This window comes from Micropterus salmoides, unplaced genomic scaffold (genome assembly GCF_014851395.1).
Source record: "Micropterus salmoides isolate LMB-PRFRI ecotype aquatic unplaced genomic scaffold, ASM1485139v1 Ms_hic_scaffold_8, whole genome shotgun sequence".
NCBI classification, from domain to species: Eukaryota; Metazoa; Chordata; class Actinopteri; order Centrarchiformes; family Centrarchidae; genus Micropterus; species Micropterus salmoides.
Window position 1 is genome coordinate 16,679,090 of NW_024044570.1, and position 20,006 is coordinate 16,699,095.

The 20,006-nt window shown below is 39.9% G+C and overlaps 1 protein-coding gene across 2 annotated transcripts in view; it reads left to right on the plus strand.

The window, feature by feature from the left end:
• syt7a (synaptotagmin VIIa) overlaps window positions 1-20,006 on the plus strand; it is a 79,052-nt gene that overhangs the window by 21,583 nt on the left and 37,463 nt on the right. For both annotated transcript variants that reach the window (XM_038706451.1, XM_038706452.1), the window contains exons 2-3: window positions 10,166-10,269; window positions 19,595-19,674. In XM_038706451.1, coding sequence (XP_038562379.1) covers window positions 10,166-10,269; window positions 19,595-19,674 — 184 coding nt within the window. The remainder of the gene's footprint in view (window positions 1-10,165; window positions 10,270-19,594; window positions 19,675-20,006) is intronic.

Genomic DNA, 20,006 nt, shown 5'->3' on the forward strand with positions numbered 1-20,006 from the left:
AAACAAACACACCATGAATGCATGCAACTCTGCCCTGTATCCTTAGGCAAATACAATTGACTTTGACTTGGATTAGATTTTATAATGCCACCCACATAATACATCTGGAGCATCCGAGACCTCTTTGTCTTGGTGGATGTCACCAGCAGTGAGCTGATGATGTGGGCAGATGGGGGACTGTAGGTCTGTATGCATATGCACAAGCTTCACAAATTGCTCCTCAATAGCATTGCAGTTGAATCTCTCTTCCCTCACTCCCACTCAGATTTTTTCTGCACTGTTCTCTCTCCACTTTCTTGGTTTCTTGGTTTCGCATGTGTTCCCACTCATGTCACTGTGCTTAAGCTGTGTCAAGTGGAAGAATATGTAAGTATTAGTGTGTTTGCAGTTTTGAGCACATACGATAGCACTTTTTTTTAGAAAGGCTGTAACTAAAACACAACTTTCAACACAGATGATTAAGGTGATACAAAGTGAAGATTGAGGGCATGGAGGAAGTCAGAGGGGCCAGGCAAAATGTTTGGCACAACACACAAGACTTTTACCATTTTCGGCCATCCATCTATTAGCAATACCCAGAGAAAACCCTCACAGGCACGAAGAGAACATGCAAACTCCTGAAGATAACTATTGGAAAAAGATGGAATGTGGAAGTGTGACCTTTGCACGACCTAAGTGGCACTCGCTACACCCCTCTCCTGAACAGCAATTGTCCAATCGCAACTTTGCAACCATAACTAGGCAAGCTTTGGATTTGTGGTGTGCATTAGGCCCTACTAAAAAATAATATTTATATTTATATATTATATATTTTAATGATTTGGAGGGTGGTGCTTTTGTTTAGTAAAAGTGTAAGGAAAAAACCCATTCACGACAAGCACATTCATTTTGTGGTATTTCACCATTGTGTTGAAGATTGCCATGGATGCTATTGCAGTTTAGGCTAGCATTAACAGCACTGACCTGTTCTTTATTGGACTTTGGGAAGTTTACTCTACAGTAACTCCAACCAATATTGCCCGAGATAGTGTTGTTTGCCAAACCTATCCTCATCCTAAAAGCCTTTTCTCTTGTAATGTTGTTAAGCACAGTTTAAAACATACAGTTTGAAAATATGAACAAGTATGTGAACTAAGCAGCCAAACAGGGTTATGTTAGAACAAATTAAGAGTCTATATGTCAAGACCAGGGACCAGAACTCAAACGCAGACCAGAGTAGCAGTTCAAACAAAGGTGAATTTATTCAAAAAGGTGCTAGGGGATGTGGGCTGGGCGGTGGATGCTCAGGTGGCCTAAGAGTTTGGGGTCCAGGTTCCTGTGCTCTGGGGCTCGTGGTTCAGGTGAGGTGAACTGAATCCAAGGTCCAGGCTGATCCTCTGCAATCAAGACAGGGAAAAAAGATGAGTCTAAGACTAAGTTTGGCAGGCATGTGTTCATACTGAGTGGTATAACAATCTGGTGGGGACTGGAAGGTCGGCCTGGCTTTTATGGGTGAGTAGATGCAGGATGTGGAACAGGTGTGCTTGATTGAAGTGATGAGCCAGGTGAGCAGACAGGAGCACCGGTGACCACGCCCACCAGCAGACTTAGAGCATGAGAGGGAAAAAACAAAAACACACCAAGCACACAGCAGACATACCAAAAAGGAAAAAGAACGCAAAAACTACGTTCACACACATACCATGAAGAAGGCCAGGATCACAGCCGGGGGGTCATGACACTATGCCTATAATACTTCAATCAACTAGCTCTACTCTGCAATACAAAAACAATGCTCCTTCTTTAGTTGATTGTTTTCTACATGACTTGTCAGCTTGTGAGGATCCTGACTTATTGGCAGGGACATGTAGCTTTAGCCTAAGTCTTTTAGCATGATATTACAACATGTCCTTATATATAAACAACAGAATAGGTAGATAGTTGACATCTTCAAAACGACCTATATGAGTGTTTTTAATGACTCCTAAAATAACATATACAGTATGAACATTTTCAGTTCCCCATAACAACACAGGGAGGTTAACTGGTCGCCATGCAAACAAACATAGTTTAGGTAACAAATGCTAGCGCTAGTGCTATAGCTAGCGCTAATGTTAGCTAACGCAGGTTAGCTAAGGAACACACTTCAAACCACAAAAAACAAACAAAAATAACACTACAAAAAACAAACATATTAGTTGACTTTTTGTTTCACACACGAATCAAACTCCGGTCTCCTCACCTAAGCAACTTGAGGTTAAGTGTCTTGTTCATTGACACATTGGATTCGAACCTGGGTCTCTCACACCAAAAGCATGTGTTTTATCCACTGCCTCATCCACCCCAACAAACTGAAGATATGTGAAAAACGACACACTAGGCAATTAGTGTAGTAAAACAGTTCCGTGAGGGGCTGTTTTATTGCAAAGCCTAACCTTGCTTACAACAAGCTAGGCAGTATAGAGGAAATTGAATGCCCCTGAACATGAAATAACATTATTCATGGTTGATTTGGTTTACTGCTCACAAGCAGAGATGGACAATAGTCTAATTCCAGAGTCTCAACAACCACCATGTGTACATTAGTCAATAAAGTCAAGGGCATCTTTGGGACTGGTGATTAATTGGAAGCCATAACATCCTAAAGACATGCGGCCACTAAACAGGAGAAACTTATTCAGCTTGATCTGGGCTCTTAAATATATATAAAACACATTTGTCCCAGTGTGACACTCGGGACACTCTGGACAGGAGGTGAAAGTGGGAAGTGTATGTAGAAAAGAGGAGGAAGGTGAATATGGTGTGGGGCTTTCAATGTGCACCACTAAAATAATACCCAAGCAGGCAGATGAGTTAGCTTCTTTTAAAGTACTGTTTTCGAATCTTCTGGTGATATATGACTGCAATCCATTATTAATGCGTGTTTGATGTGAGGCTGGGACACTTACAAATTGGAAAACAAGTCAGCCTGTAAGGAGGCAGGGGGAAGTGTCCTTGGTAAATTGGTGTGGCTTACATATGAAAGTCATCCATTTCAATCTTACAGTTAATTCAGTCTTTCTGAGGCAGAGCTGGGGGAGAAAATTATCTATCAGAGACACTGATAGATTATGTGATAGATCAAGACCACACATACTGCATAAAGTCCTGATCAAAGACATTAGAAGAATTATATGCAACCAAAATTGTATCTTTATCACTCAATCAATCAGAATTAAAAATAGATAATATTCATTTACCTCCCACTGAGATAACAACATTGAGAAAATTAGTTCAAAATCAACATGTTGATTTCAGTTACTGGACACTAGGGCTTCACAATTTTTATAAAAACATATAAGAAGAATATAATATTCAGTAATCACAGATTCATTATTATTGCATTATGTCATTTTGACATAACATATATACAGCCCCACATACTACACTAATTAAGCGATTCAGTCTATTCATTCAGCATCTGAGCAGACTGGTAAATAATAAATAATATCACAAACAATATGGTCTAGACCTGCTCTATATGAAAAGTGCAATGAGATAACTTTTGTTGTGAAGTAGCTCTTTATATATATATTTTTGAATTTAATTGGTAGTTGTTTTTTCAGAGATGCTCAATTCAATTCATTTTTATTTAGTATTTTCCATTAGCATACAGGTATATTAAGGACAAAACATTATGAAATAGAGTGTTTGTCCAAGTCACATAAGAATATAAGTGTTTTGGACAAAAATAGCATATGTTGTATTTAAGGTACATTTAATACAGTATATATACAAAATATCATATTCAGCAAACCAAACAAATTTGAGTTTGTTCCCTTGTAACTATATTAAAACACAGTTTCACTTCACTTACACCCAGAGTGTCCAGATTGTGTTGGGTTTTCTGGGCGATTCACCCATTCACTGTCAGGGGTGCTAATAAGATGATGGTGCTATTATAGGTGACACCAGGCATGTGTCACATGACATCTTGCTGGTCAAACTCCAGCCCGGCTTGTCACTAGGCTGAGATGGATCTTATCCCTCATCTGAGAGCAGACAGAACGTGTGGCAGTCCTCTTACTCTCATTGTGAAACTGCCTCTGTGACAGCACAGCAGTGCTGCAGCTGAGCCACAGGGAGCGTACGGGGACAGAGAACCAGCAAAGCTCCCTATAGCCTACAGGGGATGCAAGAGACACTCATTCTGACCTCAGGTGCTGTCCCTCTCCACCTGTCACAATTTCACTGGTTGTTGCCCTACACATCCCTGTGATTTACAGCACATGGGTCTCTAGTGTCCACTTTGAAGTGGGATTTCCAGAGGACCATAGCAGACTTTTGTTTCTGTGTCTCCGTTTATTACAAATTGCATGAACTCAACAACACTACCATCAATTTTCCAAAGCAAACCAGAGCTTTTAAGGTGAATGGATGTTCCTTATACCTTCCAGAGATCAATTTGCTTTTGGTCTTTGGTGCCAACTTGCTTGAGATATGTAATCTATCACAGTGAACATTAATTTGTTTCTATTGTTTCTCAGAATTATTGTGGTAATCTAACATAAAGGGGTAACAGTATGCTGTTAGAAAATGAAATTTGGGAACATAAACTGTAAGAAAACGTGAATGTGTTGTAAAGCATCATGTAAATTTGCAGCTTATTGAATTAAAAAAATATGTTTTGTTTTGCCGTTTTTAGGTACAGTAATGGATGTCCTATTAGCACTTGACAGCGCCAGCCCAAGACAACTATGCTAAAGTTTCAGGTCTTTCAATGTGGCAATAACATGTAGTATGTCTAATTAAAAAAAAGATAAATGAATGACCTACCTACCCAAATCTCTGTTAGATACATTAATCTATGGTGTGTTCATGACGTGTTTAAGATGGTATAGTATATCTGTAAATAAAGCACTATTATATATCTGTACAACCAAAACGTCCACTGAAAAACGATTGAGCCCAATAAGTTAGACGTCAGATCAATCTACAAACTAATAAAGAAAATTACCAGACTATTTCAACAGTTCCACAATCATGTGAATACCCACTGAAACCCTGTATTATAGAAAATACGTAACTATAAATGGAGTCATAAAATTGGACAATAGCTTAGAAGAAGAACCATTAAAAGTTGCTGTGTTTTGGGGGATTGTAAATCAAAAACAAATACCAGTTAACAACCACCAAGCAGTACATTTATTCAAATAGCTGTAGGGAGGGCTCACAGTGATGTGTGCATGAAGACGAGAACTGTCAGTCATCTGTCGTACATCCTACTTGAAATGACGTTCTGTCTGAAGCAAATTCCATTTAGACTTGCCAGATGGGCTGGCTTTGCAACAACACAAAAGGGCTAAAACTTGCTAAAACAACAGGTCATCCTTTTAGCATGCCACAGCACTGGTAGCAAGACCCTCTGAGCTCACAGAAATGTCACCCATCAGTTTATTTGACAATGACATTATTTACCTGGAACCATAGTATGTATTAATTTTATCCATATCTCCCCTTTTGAATCAATTTTACGCTCTTCTTACACAAATCATTATTGTGTGCGACTGAGCGCAGGAGAAATATGTAGTTTGAAATGTGTCTGCTGTTTACTACTGCCCAGTCTTTTGTCTTGTGAAATAGCTTTAAAACAAAAGCATCTAACTGCAGCGTGAATTGAGCCAGAAGGTAGATAGAAGCTATTTGAAATAATCAGTCTCACAACATAACTGGCAGAAAGTAACATTTTGCTGTTGCACACAGATTGTGCCTCAGAGGGGACAGACTGTAAAAACATCTGAGTGACATCTAAGGATTACCCTAACAGCAGCTCAGTGGTTATAAAGAGGGCAGAACCCAGGCTCAAATACAAGGAGGGGGAACTCTGAAGTGGCGATTAGGCTATGAGCTTTGCACCACCAGAGCTTTTGAGGCACTGCCCTCTCCACCTCATTCAGGACATAAAGATGCGGTGTGGCAGCTTTGCTGACTGGACACTGAACCAGTTCCGCCTGTCCAATTAGCAATTTCTTCTACCCCTGAGGACTGGTCCCTTTCTGCTTGGCTTAGCTCACTGCATGTGGGCCAGATCACCTGCATGTGTGTAACACGGTAATGCGTGTGCTCAATGCTGCCTTGAACTAACAGCCCTCCAAACTAACTCTGTACTTTGATATTTTCTGCAACTTCTGCATCTGCTTTACCCTTAAATGTCCATATTTAACCTCCTGCATGACTTGGTCTTTGTTGTCCTCTTCAGTGAAAGGGTTTATTGCGAGCTCATTTACACCATCATTGCCACTACTTATATAATATAATATATAATAAACAGTGCCATTTATTTTCTCTTTTATGTGCATATAAAAGAGATAGCCGCTGAAATCTAAAACAAACATGGGACTTTCAAGTTCAAGAGTGCTCTGACTTATAAAAGGCTTCTGATCAAAGGGTTCAATGGCTTGTTCAGCTCACTTCTCAGTTTTACTGAATTGTGCCAAGTGATTCATCATCCTCCATTTGGAGGTATTTTTCATTCCTTACCTAGTTAAATATAGTAAAGATTAGTACATGTCACATTAGCAGTTTTCATTTAACGTCAAGTGAAATTGTCTCCTCATTCCACTTTCAGCATACAAACACTGTTGTATCTTTCACCTTACTAATGAGTCACCTGCTGAGTATTTTAAGCTAAAAGTTTTGTTTTGTTCAAGGTGGAATGATAAATTGAATTTTCTGAGTGCTGTGATAGCGCTATGTAGTGCGGGCTCCTCTTACTCTAATGATGCCTCTTTTTCTCCACAGTCATAGTGCTCAAGATTTGCATATCTCCCTAATACCTCAACACAGTGCATTTCCTTCCTTTTATTCATCTGCACTGCCTTCATATGGTGCTTCTCTGTAGCTTCCGAAAAGGAACTTAAATTCCATAAAGTGGGAAGCAGAATCCAGTTGTTCATTATTGAGAGTGGTAATGTGGCCTCTTTGGATGCTGCGTTTTATTTGGAGGCTTTTTGCTCCCTTAGCTCTCATGACTGACACAGATCATAAACCATACCCCCCCCCCCCCCCCACACACACACACACACACACAGACACACACCCCTCGACCTTCAGAAGGAACACAGGACGTAGGGCCTTACATCAGCTGCTGGCTTTCACAGATCCATCTGACTCGCCAAACCCTTCAAAAGCACAACATCCATCATTGAGCCACTTAGTACTGAGACCGCATTGGATGCCTTTAGGTGGAGACCAGTTCAGCTTTCCTTACTTAAGATCTATTGCTATGGTTGCTGATGTTGTGGTATTTAATGGACTCAACTTTATTGACCTTTCTATGAATATACAGTAGAAGAGTATATAGCCTGGGTCTATTTCTGAACATCTATGATTAGAGATATTCATCATTCAGGAGCTAGCTGTGTTTCATGGAAACTCTAATGCCCAGGAGGACATGGACGTGCCTTTTTACCATTTGCCAGTCTCTTTGGCTAAAGATAAATAATGGAGGGACACATACTATTACGCTGATTATATCTATACCTTCATGATCAGAACAAGATCGAGTGTTTTTCAGTCTGGGGTAGTTACTGTTGTGAGGAGATAAACTCATGTGGCGTGTGATGTTTCAGATGCTTCTTATCTCCTAGGTCTTACAGGTGCATAGGCAGATTTCCATCTACCAGAGAGAGCAGAGTTCAATTCCCGCTGGTCGTGTCTACCACAAGTGACTCCTGCTGGTTGGTTGAAGCACGTGAATGGGAAGGGATGTTGTAGGATCTAAACATGAAAGAGTGAATATTTTGTTTACATGCAGGTGATGCGACACACGTTTCTACCGATAGTTTCACAGTATTCCACTGGTCTACAAGTGGCAGTAATAAGCCAAGAAATGATGGGAAGAAGCCTTTCAGGGACATTTTTAGGGAAAAGTTTCTTTTCAAATATTGTATGAGGAAAGACATGCATTCGGTATGTAAATACTGAATACAAAAAGTAACTTTGGTTACAGGAAAACTCCACACAGCAACTTTAAGTGTCATAAAATTACTACATTAAATATATTGTACTCACTCTGAGTAGATGTAGTAGAGTAGTGCATTGACTATAATACTGTAACTGAAACATTTTTGCAAATATGATGAAATATGAACATATAAATAATAATAAATAAGGATTAAATGTAATTTTGCTTTATAGAGGGTCTAAAGGTGTTTTCAGACAATTAACGGATGCCAGCATTTGTGTTCTATATTTTGAATTGGAGGCAGCAAGTTGAACCTTCATAAACTCTGAATGCAGTGGTAAATAGCTATTGAGTGGCAGCAACCACTTGTCGTCTGAAAGCACCTTAAGGGGGACAGCAAGAACAGGCCACTGGCAGATGAAAAGAAGCAGTTGGTAACACCATGTATACTGACAGTAATTTCCAGTTTGGCATGATGATTACAAATATGTTTGTATGATTGTTCTCTGAAATCAGCACAATAAACATAAAATTGTAGAGTGGAGTAAAGTTTTGAAATACCAAATATATTTTTTTACTGAAGAGTCCCTGCACAGCTGAAGTAAGCCATGCAGCAAAATTCACTCACATCCAACTCTCCCTGCAGAGTATACAGTGGTGATGCCCACGTCTCTCCATCCTCCATTTTGGCCATGTCCATACAAATTTCAATGCAAATGCAAATTTTTGACACAGTCATACTTTAGAGTTTGTGTTCTTGTAGACAACAGTAAAATTGTCTCAATCTGTCTATTTTGTTTTTGTTTATAATGTGTGTATATGTGTGTTCTCTATACTGTACCTGTGACAGTAGCCTTGATTTTATTACTGTATTATTGTGTTATTGTATTATTGTATAAGTAAGCACATCGTGAGCAATGTACAATCCAGAGTCAGATTCCTCGTATGTGTACACATACCTGGCAATAAAGCTGATTCTGATTCTGATTCTGAAAAGTCTCATCATCTGTATGCACCCTCTCTTTTCTGACTGCAAGTGGCCTCAGGTGTCACGTTCACTTCAAAAAAGCGGTTGAGGCTGAGGGAAGGCTGTGGAATACAATGCTGATCCCATTCTTATTTTCCATATGAAACAAGTTTACAAGCCTCTGTTTTCCCTTTTTGAGCTCGTCTGTTCCCAGAGGACATGGCGAAGTGGAGAATAAAGCAAAGATATGATGGAGGAGTGAGATGAAAAGGCCAGTTGTGACAAGCAAAGGAAGGGAAGGAGACAGCAGTAGGGGAGAAGACAAACACAGTTGTTGAAAGGAAAGAATGGGTGTTCGTCCGTGTTTGTCACTCAGCTGTGTGTGAAAATGCATTCTGACACCGGTTTATCACTGTATATTTAGGAATCAGGATTGTTAGAAGGAAATCACAAATTGAAACACATTAGCATCTTCCCCGGTGTGCAAATATCAAAGCTCAATGAGACTTTATATCCTTGTCCTCCAAAGTGAAGGCCATTGAACGTGCAATCTGAAACACAAAGTGCTAACGAGTTTAGATCCACTTATTGTCAGTATCATAACCAGCATGTAAACGGACGCAGGTGCACCTGTGCATGTGGGAATCGTCTCTCTTTCTCACACACACACACACACACACACACACACACACACACACACACACACACACACACACACACACACACACACACTGAGACACGTACGAGCAGCAATAGATTATGTTTTTTTATGACTCTCTTCCAGAGCAAACTCTCTCACTGGGCATCTACTGATACCCATTAATCATGAGCTCTCTTGTATTGTCAGCCCAGCCTCTTCTCCCCTCTGCTCTCCTCTCCCACTTCCCCTCCTCCCTTCACTTTCAGCCTGTCAGTTAACAAGCTGTGACACCATGACAGTGATGTGTGTGCAACTGAGTGATGCCTGACTGCAGCCCTTATTGAAAAGGTATTGAAATGCTGTGGCATGCAGGGGGTGGTGATGAGATTGTATTTCTCAGCTCTTTATCACAGAATGTAAAAATGGAAGGTTTGCCTTCCTATTCAATTAGACGTGGAGGGAGAAGGCCCAGTTTTTCCTTTGATTTGCCCCATTAGACAACATGATCAAACAGCTCTATAGCAAATGTCTACTGTTCCTATTTTAACACAATGAAGAAAGTGTATCCACGTATGCAAACAAAAAGGCGTCTCATTTTCTTTGTGCATCCCTGTGTATGTGTTTGTGTGTACAGGCTCAGTGTCCCTCAGTGTGTTCCTGGTCTCCCTCGCAGTGACAGTGTGTGCTGTTTGGCTGGTGGCTCTGTGTGGCGTCTGTGGTTGGTGTCAACGCAAGCTGGTGAGTTTACACACGCACACACACACACACACACACACACACACACACACACACACACACACACTCACACAAGCTTCACAAACAGATATACTGTAGCTTCCAGTCACATTTGTTGCCATCTTAATATACTTTAATAACCAGAGAGCCTTAATAAACATTGTCTGCTGTGAGTGTACCAGCAAAAGACACTTTTGTGCATTGGAGAGAAAGGACAATGTGAGTAAATATTATGAAAATCTGTGCTAATATTATGTGCAGTCTGTTGAACTGAGAATTTTCTGTTGTAAGACAGTTATTATTGAATATATATTACCAGTGGTGGAAAAAGTATTCAGATGTTTTACTCATGTACCAATACATTGGAAAAATACGCCATTACAAGTAAAAGTTCTGCATTCAAACTACTACTCGAGTAACAGTACAGTATAAGCAACAAAATGTACTTAAAGTATCAAAAGTAAAAGTACTCGTTCTGCAGAAAAATGACCCCTGTGGCATATAGATGACTATATATTTAATTATTAGATTGTGAATACTGATGCATCAATGTGTAATCAGGATATTAGCTAGGAGCCAGTTTTAACTACTTTATTTACAGTTTATTTACAGCGAAGGGCCCCCTTCAAAGGGTCACAAGATAAATCTGTAGTCGTGAGATGATTAATGAGGGAGCAAAGAACAAAAGAAATGTTCTGCATCACCAATTTGCATTTATTTTTTTAACTGAATCTTTGCCTTTTGTGAAATACTGGATAATTTAACCTCTTTTGGCCTCACGCTGTTCCTTAAATAAAAACATATTAGGAGTTTAAAGGGGAAATTTCTCTCAACAACTCATAGACTTCTGAAACATGACATGGGTGCCCAAGTAGACAAGGTTTTTTTTGTCAGCGGCTGCAAGCAAAAAAGGTTGGAAACCATTGTTTTAATCTACAATAATGCATGTACAATTTATTATGTCAGTTTATGTAAAATCTTAATCAGAAAAGAAACTAGTAACTATAACTGTTAAACGATTGTAATGCAGTAAATAGTAAAATATCTCCCTTTGAAATGTTGTAGAGCAAATGGAAATACACATGCAACACACACATACATATTTACTTTCCACCAGTGCATGTTAATGTAAAGAAACACCACAACAGTGCAGACTCAAACTAATGAATCGTTGGTAAACTGTGCCGATACAGCATCAGTACTTGTCCACTCATTGAGGAGAAACAGAACACAGATCAAGCAGGCTGACCTCTAATAGAGGGCATGTCATTGTGATTATGTGGTATGAAATGTGATTGATTAAAGGGAGGCAACTACTCATTAGGTAGACAGAGCAGTTCGGCTGAGTGCCACCCCACTTGACTGATTTTTTTTAAATTTGCATGCCTTTAAAGTTAATTGATTTCTGATTCATCCTGTGCTTGTACTTCCCAGGAACACAGGTCACCTGTTTCAAGTTTAATGTTGGCTCTGAATCTTACTTGTTTCAGCTCACCATTGCACTGCTGTGAAACTTATTGGTCCACAGATGGCAAGATTTGGCATTGCAGCAGGTTTTGCACACCACATGCCTCTCAACATTTTCAATGCTTGAATCCACAGAAGGTGGCTGTACCTACTCGCCAACGCCGTTAAAATGTATATGAACCGGGGGGAAATGGTCTGTGCTGAATTGGGACAGTGGTACAACACAGACTTTCTATTGTTTGCTCCGCTGGAACATTGTGTTATATTTGATATTCCACTTTAAAGTAAATGGAGCAGTGAATGACTCCTAGTTTCCTGCTGTGGATGGAGTCAGTTCTGCTGCCAGCATGTTGGAAAGTGCCTGATGCTGTGTGCCTGAGATCCTCTCAGGAGTACTGCTGTAAATGGATCTTATTTCCATCCTGTGACAAAGCCACACAGCACCCACAAGCAGGGGTGGCCTGGGATAGGGTGACTATCTATTTGCCTTATGACCCTGTGAAGACCACTATCAACCACATCTGCACACACAAGATGATGTGCTTCTATCTCAGCGGGGATGCCGTTTATGCATGTCTTACTGTTCTTATTAGTACATCTTATCCTGGTTACTTCAGGGCTTGTCTTTGTTTGTGTGTGTGTGTGTGTGTGTGTGTGTGTGTGTGGTGGGGTGGGGGGTAACACAGAGTGACATTAAGGTGTTAATTAAGCCCTTTGTAGTCTTCGGACCACTTGTCCGAAGACTACACTTGTGAAAAATGTCAGCCGCCCACTAGTGTGAAAGCACATTAAACAAAGCTGCTTAATGTACAAAATAATAAAGAGTGACTCAGAGAAATGGATGTCATTTTGATGATGATTAATGTGCTTTTGATGATGCACTGCACTTTGACAAAGCAAAAATACTACTAATCTTGTTAAAAATCATGTTTTCACATTAATATCATTAAGGTGTGATATTTTATATGTAACTGACAACCATGAGGACACAGCAGCTATACGGTCTGTTCTTCCCCTTCCTCACTTCCCTTGATCTCTGTAGCACTATGTTCTCTGAGCACATGATTAGAATGTATATACAGTATAATTTGCATAAGCATGTTTACTTTCATTTTTTTTATAGATGCATACTGTATCTAGTATACTGTAAATTCATGCTGCTGATTGTCTATGCACAAAAATGTTCTCATCACATAAAAACTGCTCAGTAGTTGATGCTCATTTTACAAAAACCTACCACGAGCCAGTCCATGTCTAAAACTTTAATTTTTGATATTTCCGAATGTACTCTTTGACAGTGTCAGCTTTCATAAGAACAAATGTTTGCCTCCAGCTTCACGTGTCAGTTGCGAATAGGCCCATGCCAGTTTTGGTTATGATTCATAGGTTAATAGACAAGACATTTTGGGTGAGTGTTGCTTTCGGTGTTTTAGCTTTGGCAACCAGTGCAATGGGTTTTATTTTAAAAGTCCTCATGTGCAGTCATCCTGAAGCCTCCCTCCTGCTTGGCTTTCTGTTATCTAAGCCCCCTGGAAGTACTGCGCATTCAATGCTATCGTCTCCTTCTGCTGCTTGCTAAGTCTGTTTGCTGTTTATAGATGCATCAGCATGAAATTTTTAGAATGTGTGCTAAGCCCATGTCATTTTTCTAAGCGACTTCACATTTTTTACTCAGGTTTCACAGCAATTATTCTTCTGTATTGATTGATTTTGTTTGTTTTCATGTGTGTCTTTAGTTTTCAGATTTGTAATCAGAGGCAAAGGTGGTACCAACAACAACGGAATAAAACATAATGCAACAAGTCACATGGCTGTTAAGCTCCTGCGTTGTGGCACTGATGATTGTCAGCAGGGGCTTGTGTTGTAGGTGTTGGGTGGGATTTTCAGATATCAGAGGTGGTGCAGCTAACATCTGTTTGAGCAGCAGTGGCTGTTTGGCATTCAGAAACCCTCTGCTTGCTCCTGTGAGCCCCTGTGCTGTTTGATCCGTGACATAGTTGTGGTGGAGTTGAGATTGGACCTGATCAAATTAACAGCCTGATTCGAACCCTGTTGGCCTTGTATCAACAACTTTCATTATTTTGGTTGCATTAACTGGGAGTTAGGAGTTCACAGTTGTTAGCACGATGATAGTAATTATGCCAGTCAGAGGAGAGAAAAGTGAAAATCAATAATTATAGAATTTCTAAGGAGAATTGTCACAGTCATTGGGAATATTATAATAACAATATGTGGATATAAAGTCTTGACCTGTCAAGTGAGAGATAGAGCTGGCGGTGTTCCTGGTGATATGTAAATTTGATTCGTCCGGGATTACGTGCTCTCGATGTCAGCGAACACTACAGAACAGGTATTAAAAAAATTGTTTTGACAGATGCTAAAAACAAATGATCATTTGATGATTTAGCAGCGGACAACCATTTTAATAGTGCACTCCTCTCTAATTATGGTGTGATGTGGGTAATATTGAGCGAGCATGTAGACTCTTGCTGCCTGCTAATTCACAGCAAACAAACACAGCTGGGTATTGGAAGGCAGTGCACTGCCAACTGAGACAGAGAGAGTGGTAGTTTCACTCTGTCTCCTTTCATGTCTGTATTCTTCAAGAAGACCCTCAGCATCACCCTGGGCAGTCCAACACCAAGTCTTTTCTCACTCATCTGCAGTTCAGTAGCAAAGAAATCTGGGCCCCCTTCTCCTGATACATCCAATATCATACCCATATAATAACTGAATCAGCAAGTAAACATGTTATGAGGGTAACTAGTAATTAGGTGTTTATAACCTAGTTATAGTGATCTGCACAGTCTGAAATCTCAGCATATTTAAGCCCTCTTTTGTTAATATACTGTGTGATGTCTCAATATGAAGGTTTTTGAACAAGTTTTTATTAGACACTGGGCGTGTTACAAATGTGGAAAGCCATCTTACTCTGGCCCCTACACTGAGAAAAAAGTCCTCCAAATTAAATGACAAAATACGCTGTTTGTTCACGCCCTCTAGAACGACACAAAGACTGACAAAGACATAATTTTCTGTGCCTTCCAAAGGCACTACAAATTTGGTTTTAAAATGTAATGCTGCAGTTTAGGTTTAGGCACAAAGTCAACTTGGTTAGGATAAGTGAATGATCATGGTTTGGATGAAATTAAGTAGTTAGATAAGGTTTTGGAAACATTGGGAGGGCAAATGTTTGTGTGTGTGTTGGTGTGTGTAGCGGTGGATGTACTGAAGACAGACAGAGAACTTTTATATGAACCTACCAAAAACAAAGCCAGTTGAGTTATCGTTCCACAAAAAGCAGTGTAAAAAACATTCACACAATTTCTCTTGGCTGTCACTCAGTATTAAATACTCTGACCTTGCTTCAACATGTGTACAATTAGCCGGGGAACGTGGTAACGCAAAGTTCAGGCTAACCTCCAACATAAACAGTAAGCGACATGAAAAATGCCAAAACTAATAGGTTCCAAGTTTGAGGTCGGTATCGATCCATCCTTGAGCTTCAGTTTTGATGCAAATCCTGGTTTGTAACGTTACTGCCCCTCATTGAGAACGTAATCAGAAGTAAAATGGTTAGCGCACACATAGGCTTATAAGAGTTTTCCAGTTGGTGTGGGGACCATGAAAAATGAAGTTAATCCAATAAGTCTTCACTTCCTAAGATGATAGAAGTAGATTAAGACTTTGTTGTTAGTTCTTGTAGCCAACAACAGAAAAATTGTCAAGTTTTGCTCACCTCCACATCTTTGTATTACTGGAGTCAGTGCAAGGGAATAGCAATGGCAGACAGCAAATTAGATTCACTACGTATTCACTCTGGTTGAATTCAAATGTACTTGTTCTGTTTTATGTTTACCTGCCTTATTTTACCTAATATCGTGGAGTGGACGAGAATGATGAATGAAGTGTAAAATATGTAGGGGACCCTACTTCCAGTGCCCATGTTAGTGGACTTTTGTTGTCATATTTACAATAATAAACATGTCGTTAAGATTAGGGAACAATTGTGTTCATGCTTTGAAGAAAAAAAACATTGACTCATCCACTTGAAACCAACTGTGGTCTTGAGTGTATTGAACCGATGTATTACTGACCTGTCCATACACACCGACCTCCTCCCACTATTACACTGTCAACTGACTTCTTTCTTTGCTCCCATCACATTGACTGTGGCTGCTAGAGGGCTTTGGCACTTGAACATAAACATTTTTGGGGCACTTTCTGAAACTGGTTGTTCTTCTCAGGAGGACAGATTCCTTAGAACGGATAACTTTATTACTGTATTTACTGGAATCATGTCTTATTTGCAGAATTAAGACAAACGAATTGTTAATTGACTAAATAAGTGCTGGCCCAGTCTGTTGCAACATAGAAGTATCATAAAACTTCAGTAACAATCCTTATATGTATTAACATATATACAAAAATGTGATAAGAACCTGCTAACACTCTCAAACTGATTGACTGGACTTAATACATGAAGTAATATTAAATAATAACTAATCCAAATTATTAAACTTTTCTAAAGCTGCTGAAGGTTTTTAGATCAATAATGTTTTTAAACACAATAGTAAAATTGATTGAGGTGGCTGAGAGGCTGTAATATGGTTTAAAAACAAGATATAGTCTGGTGAACTGTTCATTTGGCCAACAGTAATTGTTTACTTACAATGCTAATAGCGTAATATTTCAAAATTGCAGATAATAACTCACTTAATGCCAGGCTTTTGAGTGCCCTCCCTGGATACTTTTTCCACTATTCTCTTCACTTCGACTGCTCATCTACTGTACTAGGCTTCAATAATCTGTCAGGGTTTGATTGTAAAAATGTTAGTTGATTGCTTTTTTTTTGTCCAAGTTGAGGCTTGCTGCAATTTGGGTATGTCTCATAATTGGTTCATTACATCAGTTGGAGTTATTTTGAACTCACAGAATACTGTAAATGTGTAAAACCCTTTGGTTTGCTTTAACCCTCATTTCAGATATTGAGCTGATTTTCTTTACTGAATCTTGCCTCATGTCTTTAGAGCTGGTGGCCTTGTCACTACGGATCACTGCAGTCTCCACAACTCCCTTGAAGATAGAAGCAGAGTCTTGTGAATGAGCTGGAGGAAATGTGTGGAGGAGATGCTTTTGAAGCTGTGTAATTCGTTGTGTGTGTGTGTAAATGAAGATCACTGCACTCAATGCTCATTGCAGAGTGTTTGAGTCCTTCCTTGTTTTCACATTCAGTCCACTCGGGACTTCCTGTCAGTCAGTGTTTCTCTCAGTTCACTTTTCGCACCTTTCCCTCCCTCCCATCTCTCTGCCTCACATTGTCTACATCGTCCTTGTTTTAGTCTCCTGCTGGCTCTGCCTCTTTAAAAAAAAATATTCTCTTTTCAGCTTTCACCCCTCTTTCTGTACTGGACTCTCACTCATCCTCTGTGTCTTCCCACCTTCCTGAAATTTTTACGATATCATTGAATGATACATGAGTTTACTTGGATAGTTTGTTCTCGCCTGACAGTAATTCAGACTTGTTTTGCCTCCCCATAAATTACCATACAACAATACATTATACATATATACAGTTTATTGCAGCGTGCTTTTGTACAATGAGTTTTTGCATGGGGAAGAATCTACCTCTTGGGCATGCAGATGTTTAGAAGCTTCAATGGTAGATTGTATCCATCTTTGTGTCTTAAGGATGGTGTATGTACAAATTGAGCGTGTGTTCAGTATGTAGACTTCCATACATGTCTATGATGGTTTATAAAGAGACTGTTAGTGTTTAAGCTACAAAACACCTCATGTTTGCATTTGTTTAAAGTCATTCAGATCTATGTTTACTCATTTATTGATCTTTCTATTTCAGGTTAGTGCTGATTATACAATAGATGAGCGGCTTTGTTTCTTTGTGTGTGATGGATATCATTTTTGCTCAGTGGTACCATAGTGGGCTTTATCATTTTTGCTCAGAGGCGCTATTGTCAACTCTGGCTTTGTAACAGTTCCAACAATATCCACGGTGTGGACTGTAGTTTGAAATGATGTCTTTGTTGTCTGGACCTTATGGAGTCTATATCAGTGTGCCGGTTCTGAAGCTCTGTAGGCTGAGGCACAATTTGCATTTACATACACTTTTGCTATTAATAACCATTGCATGCATCATAGATAGATATGAGTCGATTCAGTCTCGCTCAGAAACTCATACATAACCTATGGCTGATTGCCTCTGTGTGTTTTTCCCCATGGGTTTCTGTTTGCAAAGACTGAATGACGAAGAATATAGCTAGTTACAAATGCTGCATATGCTATAAAATGATTTAGATAAGACAGGTGGTCAGAGGGCATTTTGCAGGTATCTAACTACTTTTATATAGATTTTCTTTTTTACATTGTTAAAAAGTACTTTACAATGAGAAACAAAATCAGACAATGCAAATAAAATGAGATTAAGGACATGAGGAAGTAAAAACAATAAGGATTATGTTCATTATGAGTCCCATAATGTGGGGGCTCTAATAGCAAAACCCTGATCACCCTTTAACACAAAGTGAGACCTGGGAGTAACCAGCAGGGCACCATCCATGGATGTCAATTGCTGAGAGGGCGCAAACCAGAGTAATAAATCAGAGATGTATTTAGGGGCAAGGCCATTTAAGGCCTTAAAAGTGAGCAATACATTTTCTAAATCAATTCAAAATCTAACAAGGAGTCAGTGTAGGGAGGCAAGCACAGGCTTGGTTCTGGTAATGAATGTAGGGTAAAATTAAATTCAATAACACCCCCTGCTCAACAAGAAATCAGTTGACGTGAATGCAATGTCTACCTTCAATGAAATGGCAGTTCAGACTATTGGCAGGTGATTGGCACAATCAGCAAGAAAAAAAGAGCCATTTTATAATACATTATGTATGTATGGAAATAAACAAACAAGAACACTTTTCATGACAAAATAGCTGGAACTTGACCCAGATTTGATACGTTTCTGGGGTAAAGTTCGGGTAGCAGATCTCTAGTGAGGCCCGGTAAGGCTTATCATGAAGGCTCATTACAAGAGTAAAGTGGAAGCAGGGAGGTTGCCTACATAACCATAGTCCAGTTTGAGCTCTCCGGTCTCCAGCTCCATGCTCAACCCCCAACAAGCAGGCCTACCACAGTTAATTGCTCTTCAGCCAACTTACGATCCAACTGTCCAAGCCAAGCCATGGTAGCAGCTCAATGAGTTTTCTTCCCACTCCTTTTCTGAGAATCCTCGCCTATCGTCGAGGTGTATGGGTGTATCAGAGCATCACTTACAGGGAAGCATGTGTGGTGTTTGGGGTTGTGTGTGTGTGTGGAGGTGGGGGGGGGCAGCCTTAGACTGATCCCCTCCCTGTCCCGCTTTTAGTGTCAATAGAGATTACTTGCATTGTGACACATGTGAAACACCTTTAACCGTAATGAGCTTTTCCAGTAGAATGCGCCCAGCAGACCTCACTTTTCGAAGCTTTAAATTGCCATTATTTCCATGGTTACAGCAGGTCATGCTCTAGCTATTTGAAATCAGGCTGGTGCAAGACTTTCTAGAGGCTTCTCTCTCCAGTACCCAGCGGATTACCTTAAAGAGGCAATTGCCATGTAAATTTCAGGGTGGTGTGAATGATAATCATAGTCAGAAATGGCTCTTCACAGCAGATTTGATTTGACTTTGATGAGTGTAATCAGGGGACCATCAGGCAAAGGACTGATGGCACAGTGTTCCTGAGATAATGGGCGAGGCATTTACACTTAAAATTAGTACAGCAAAAAAAACAGCTTCAAAAGGACAAATCTAAGCTAACCTTTTGTTTCTCTGCTTTCTCGCTCATGCCTTCCTTCCGCTTGGCTCAAGGGGAAGAGGAATAAGCCAGGAGTGGAAACAGCAGACACTCCAGACTCGGCACGTGGGCGAGGGGAGAAGAAAGCCATCAAGTAAGTGCCTGGTAACTGGTTGGGGTAGAATAATCTGGTGATAATGAACTCCATTTGGTTCTGCTTTGAGTCCCTCAATGTACACCACACAAACAAGGCGGAAAATGAAGCCTGTTGTTTTATCTTGAAGAGGACAATCTCTACAAGAGCATGTTCGGGCAGACATTAAATGGAAGGTTAGTGATTTAATCACTAATAGATTAAATCTGCATTATCTTACCTGTGAAGCTTTTGGCTAGATGAGTCTGCTCCTGCACTTATCTTATGGGTTGTAAGATATGTGTCCCTTAAGTGCAGGTCTTTAGCCACGCCTCTGCATTGCTTCAAATTGT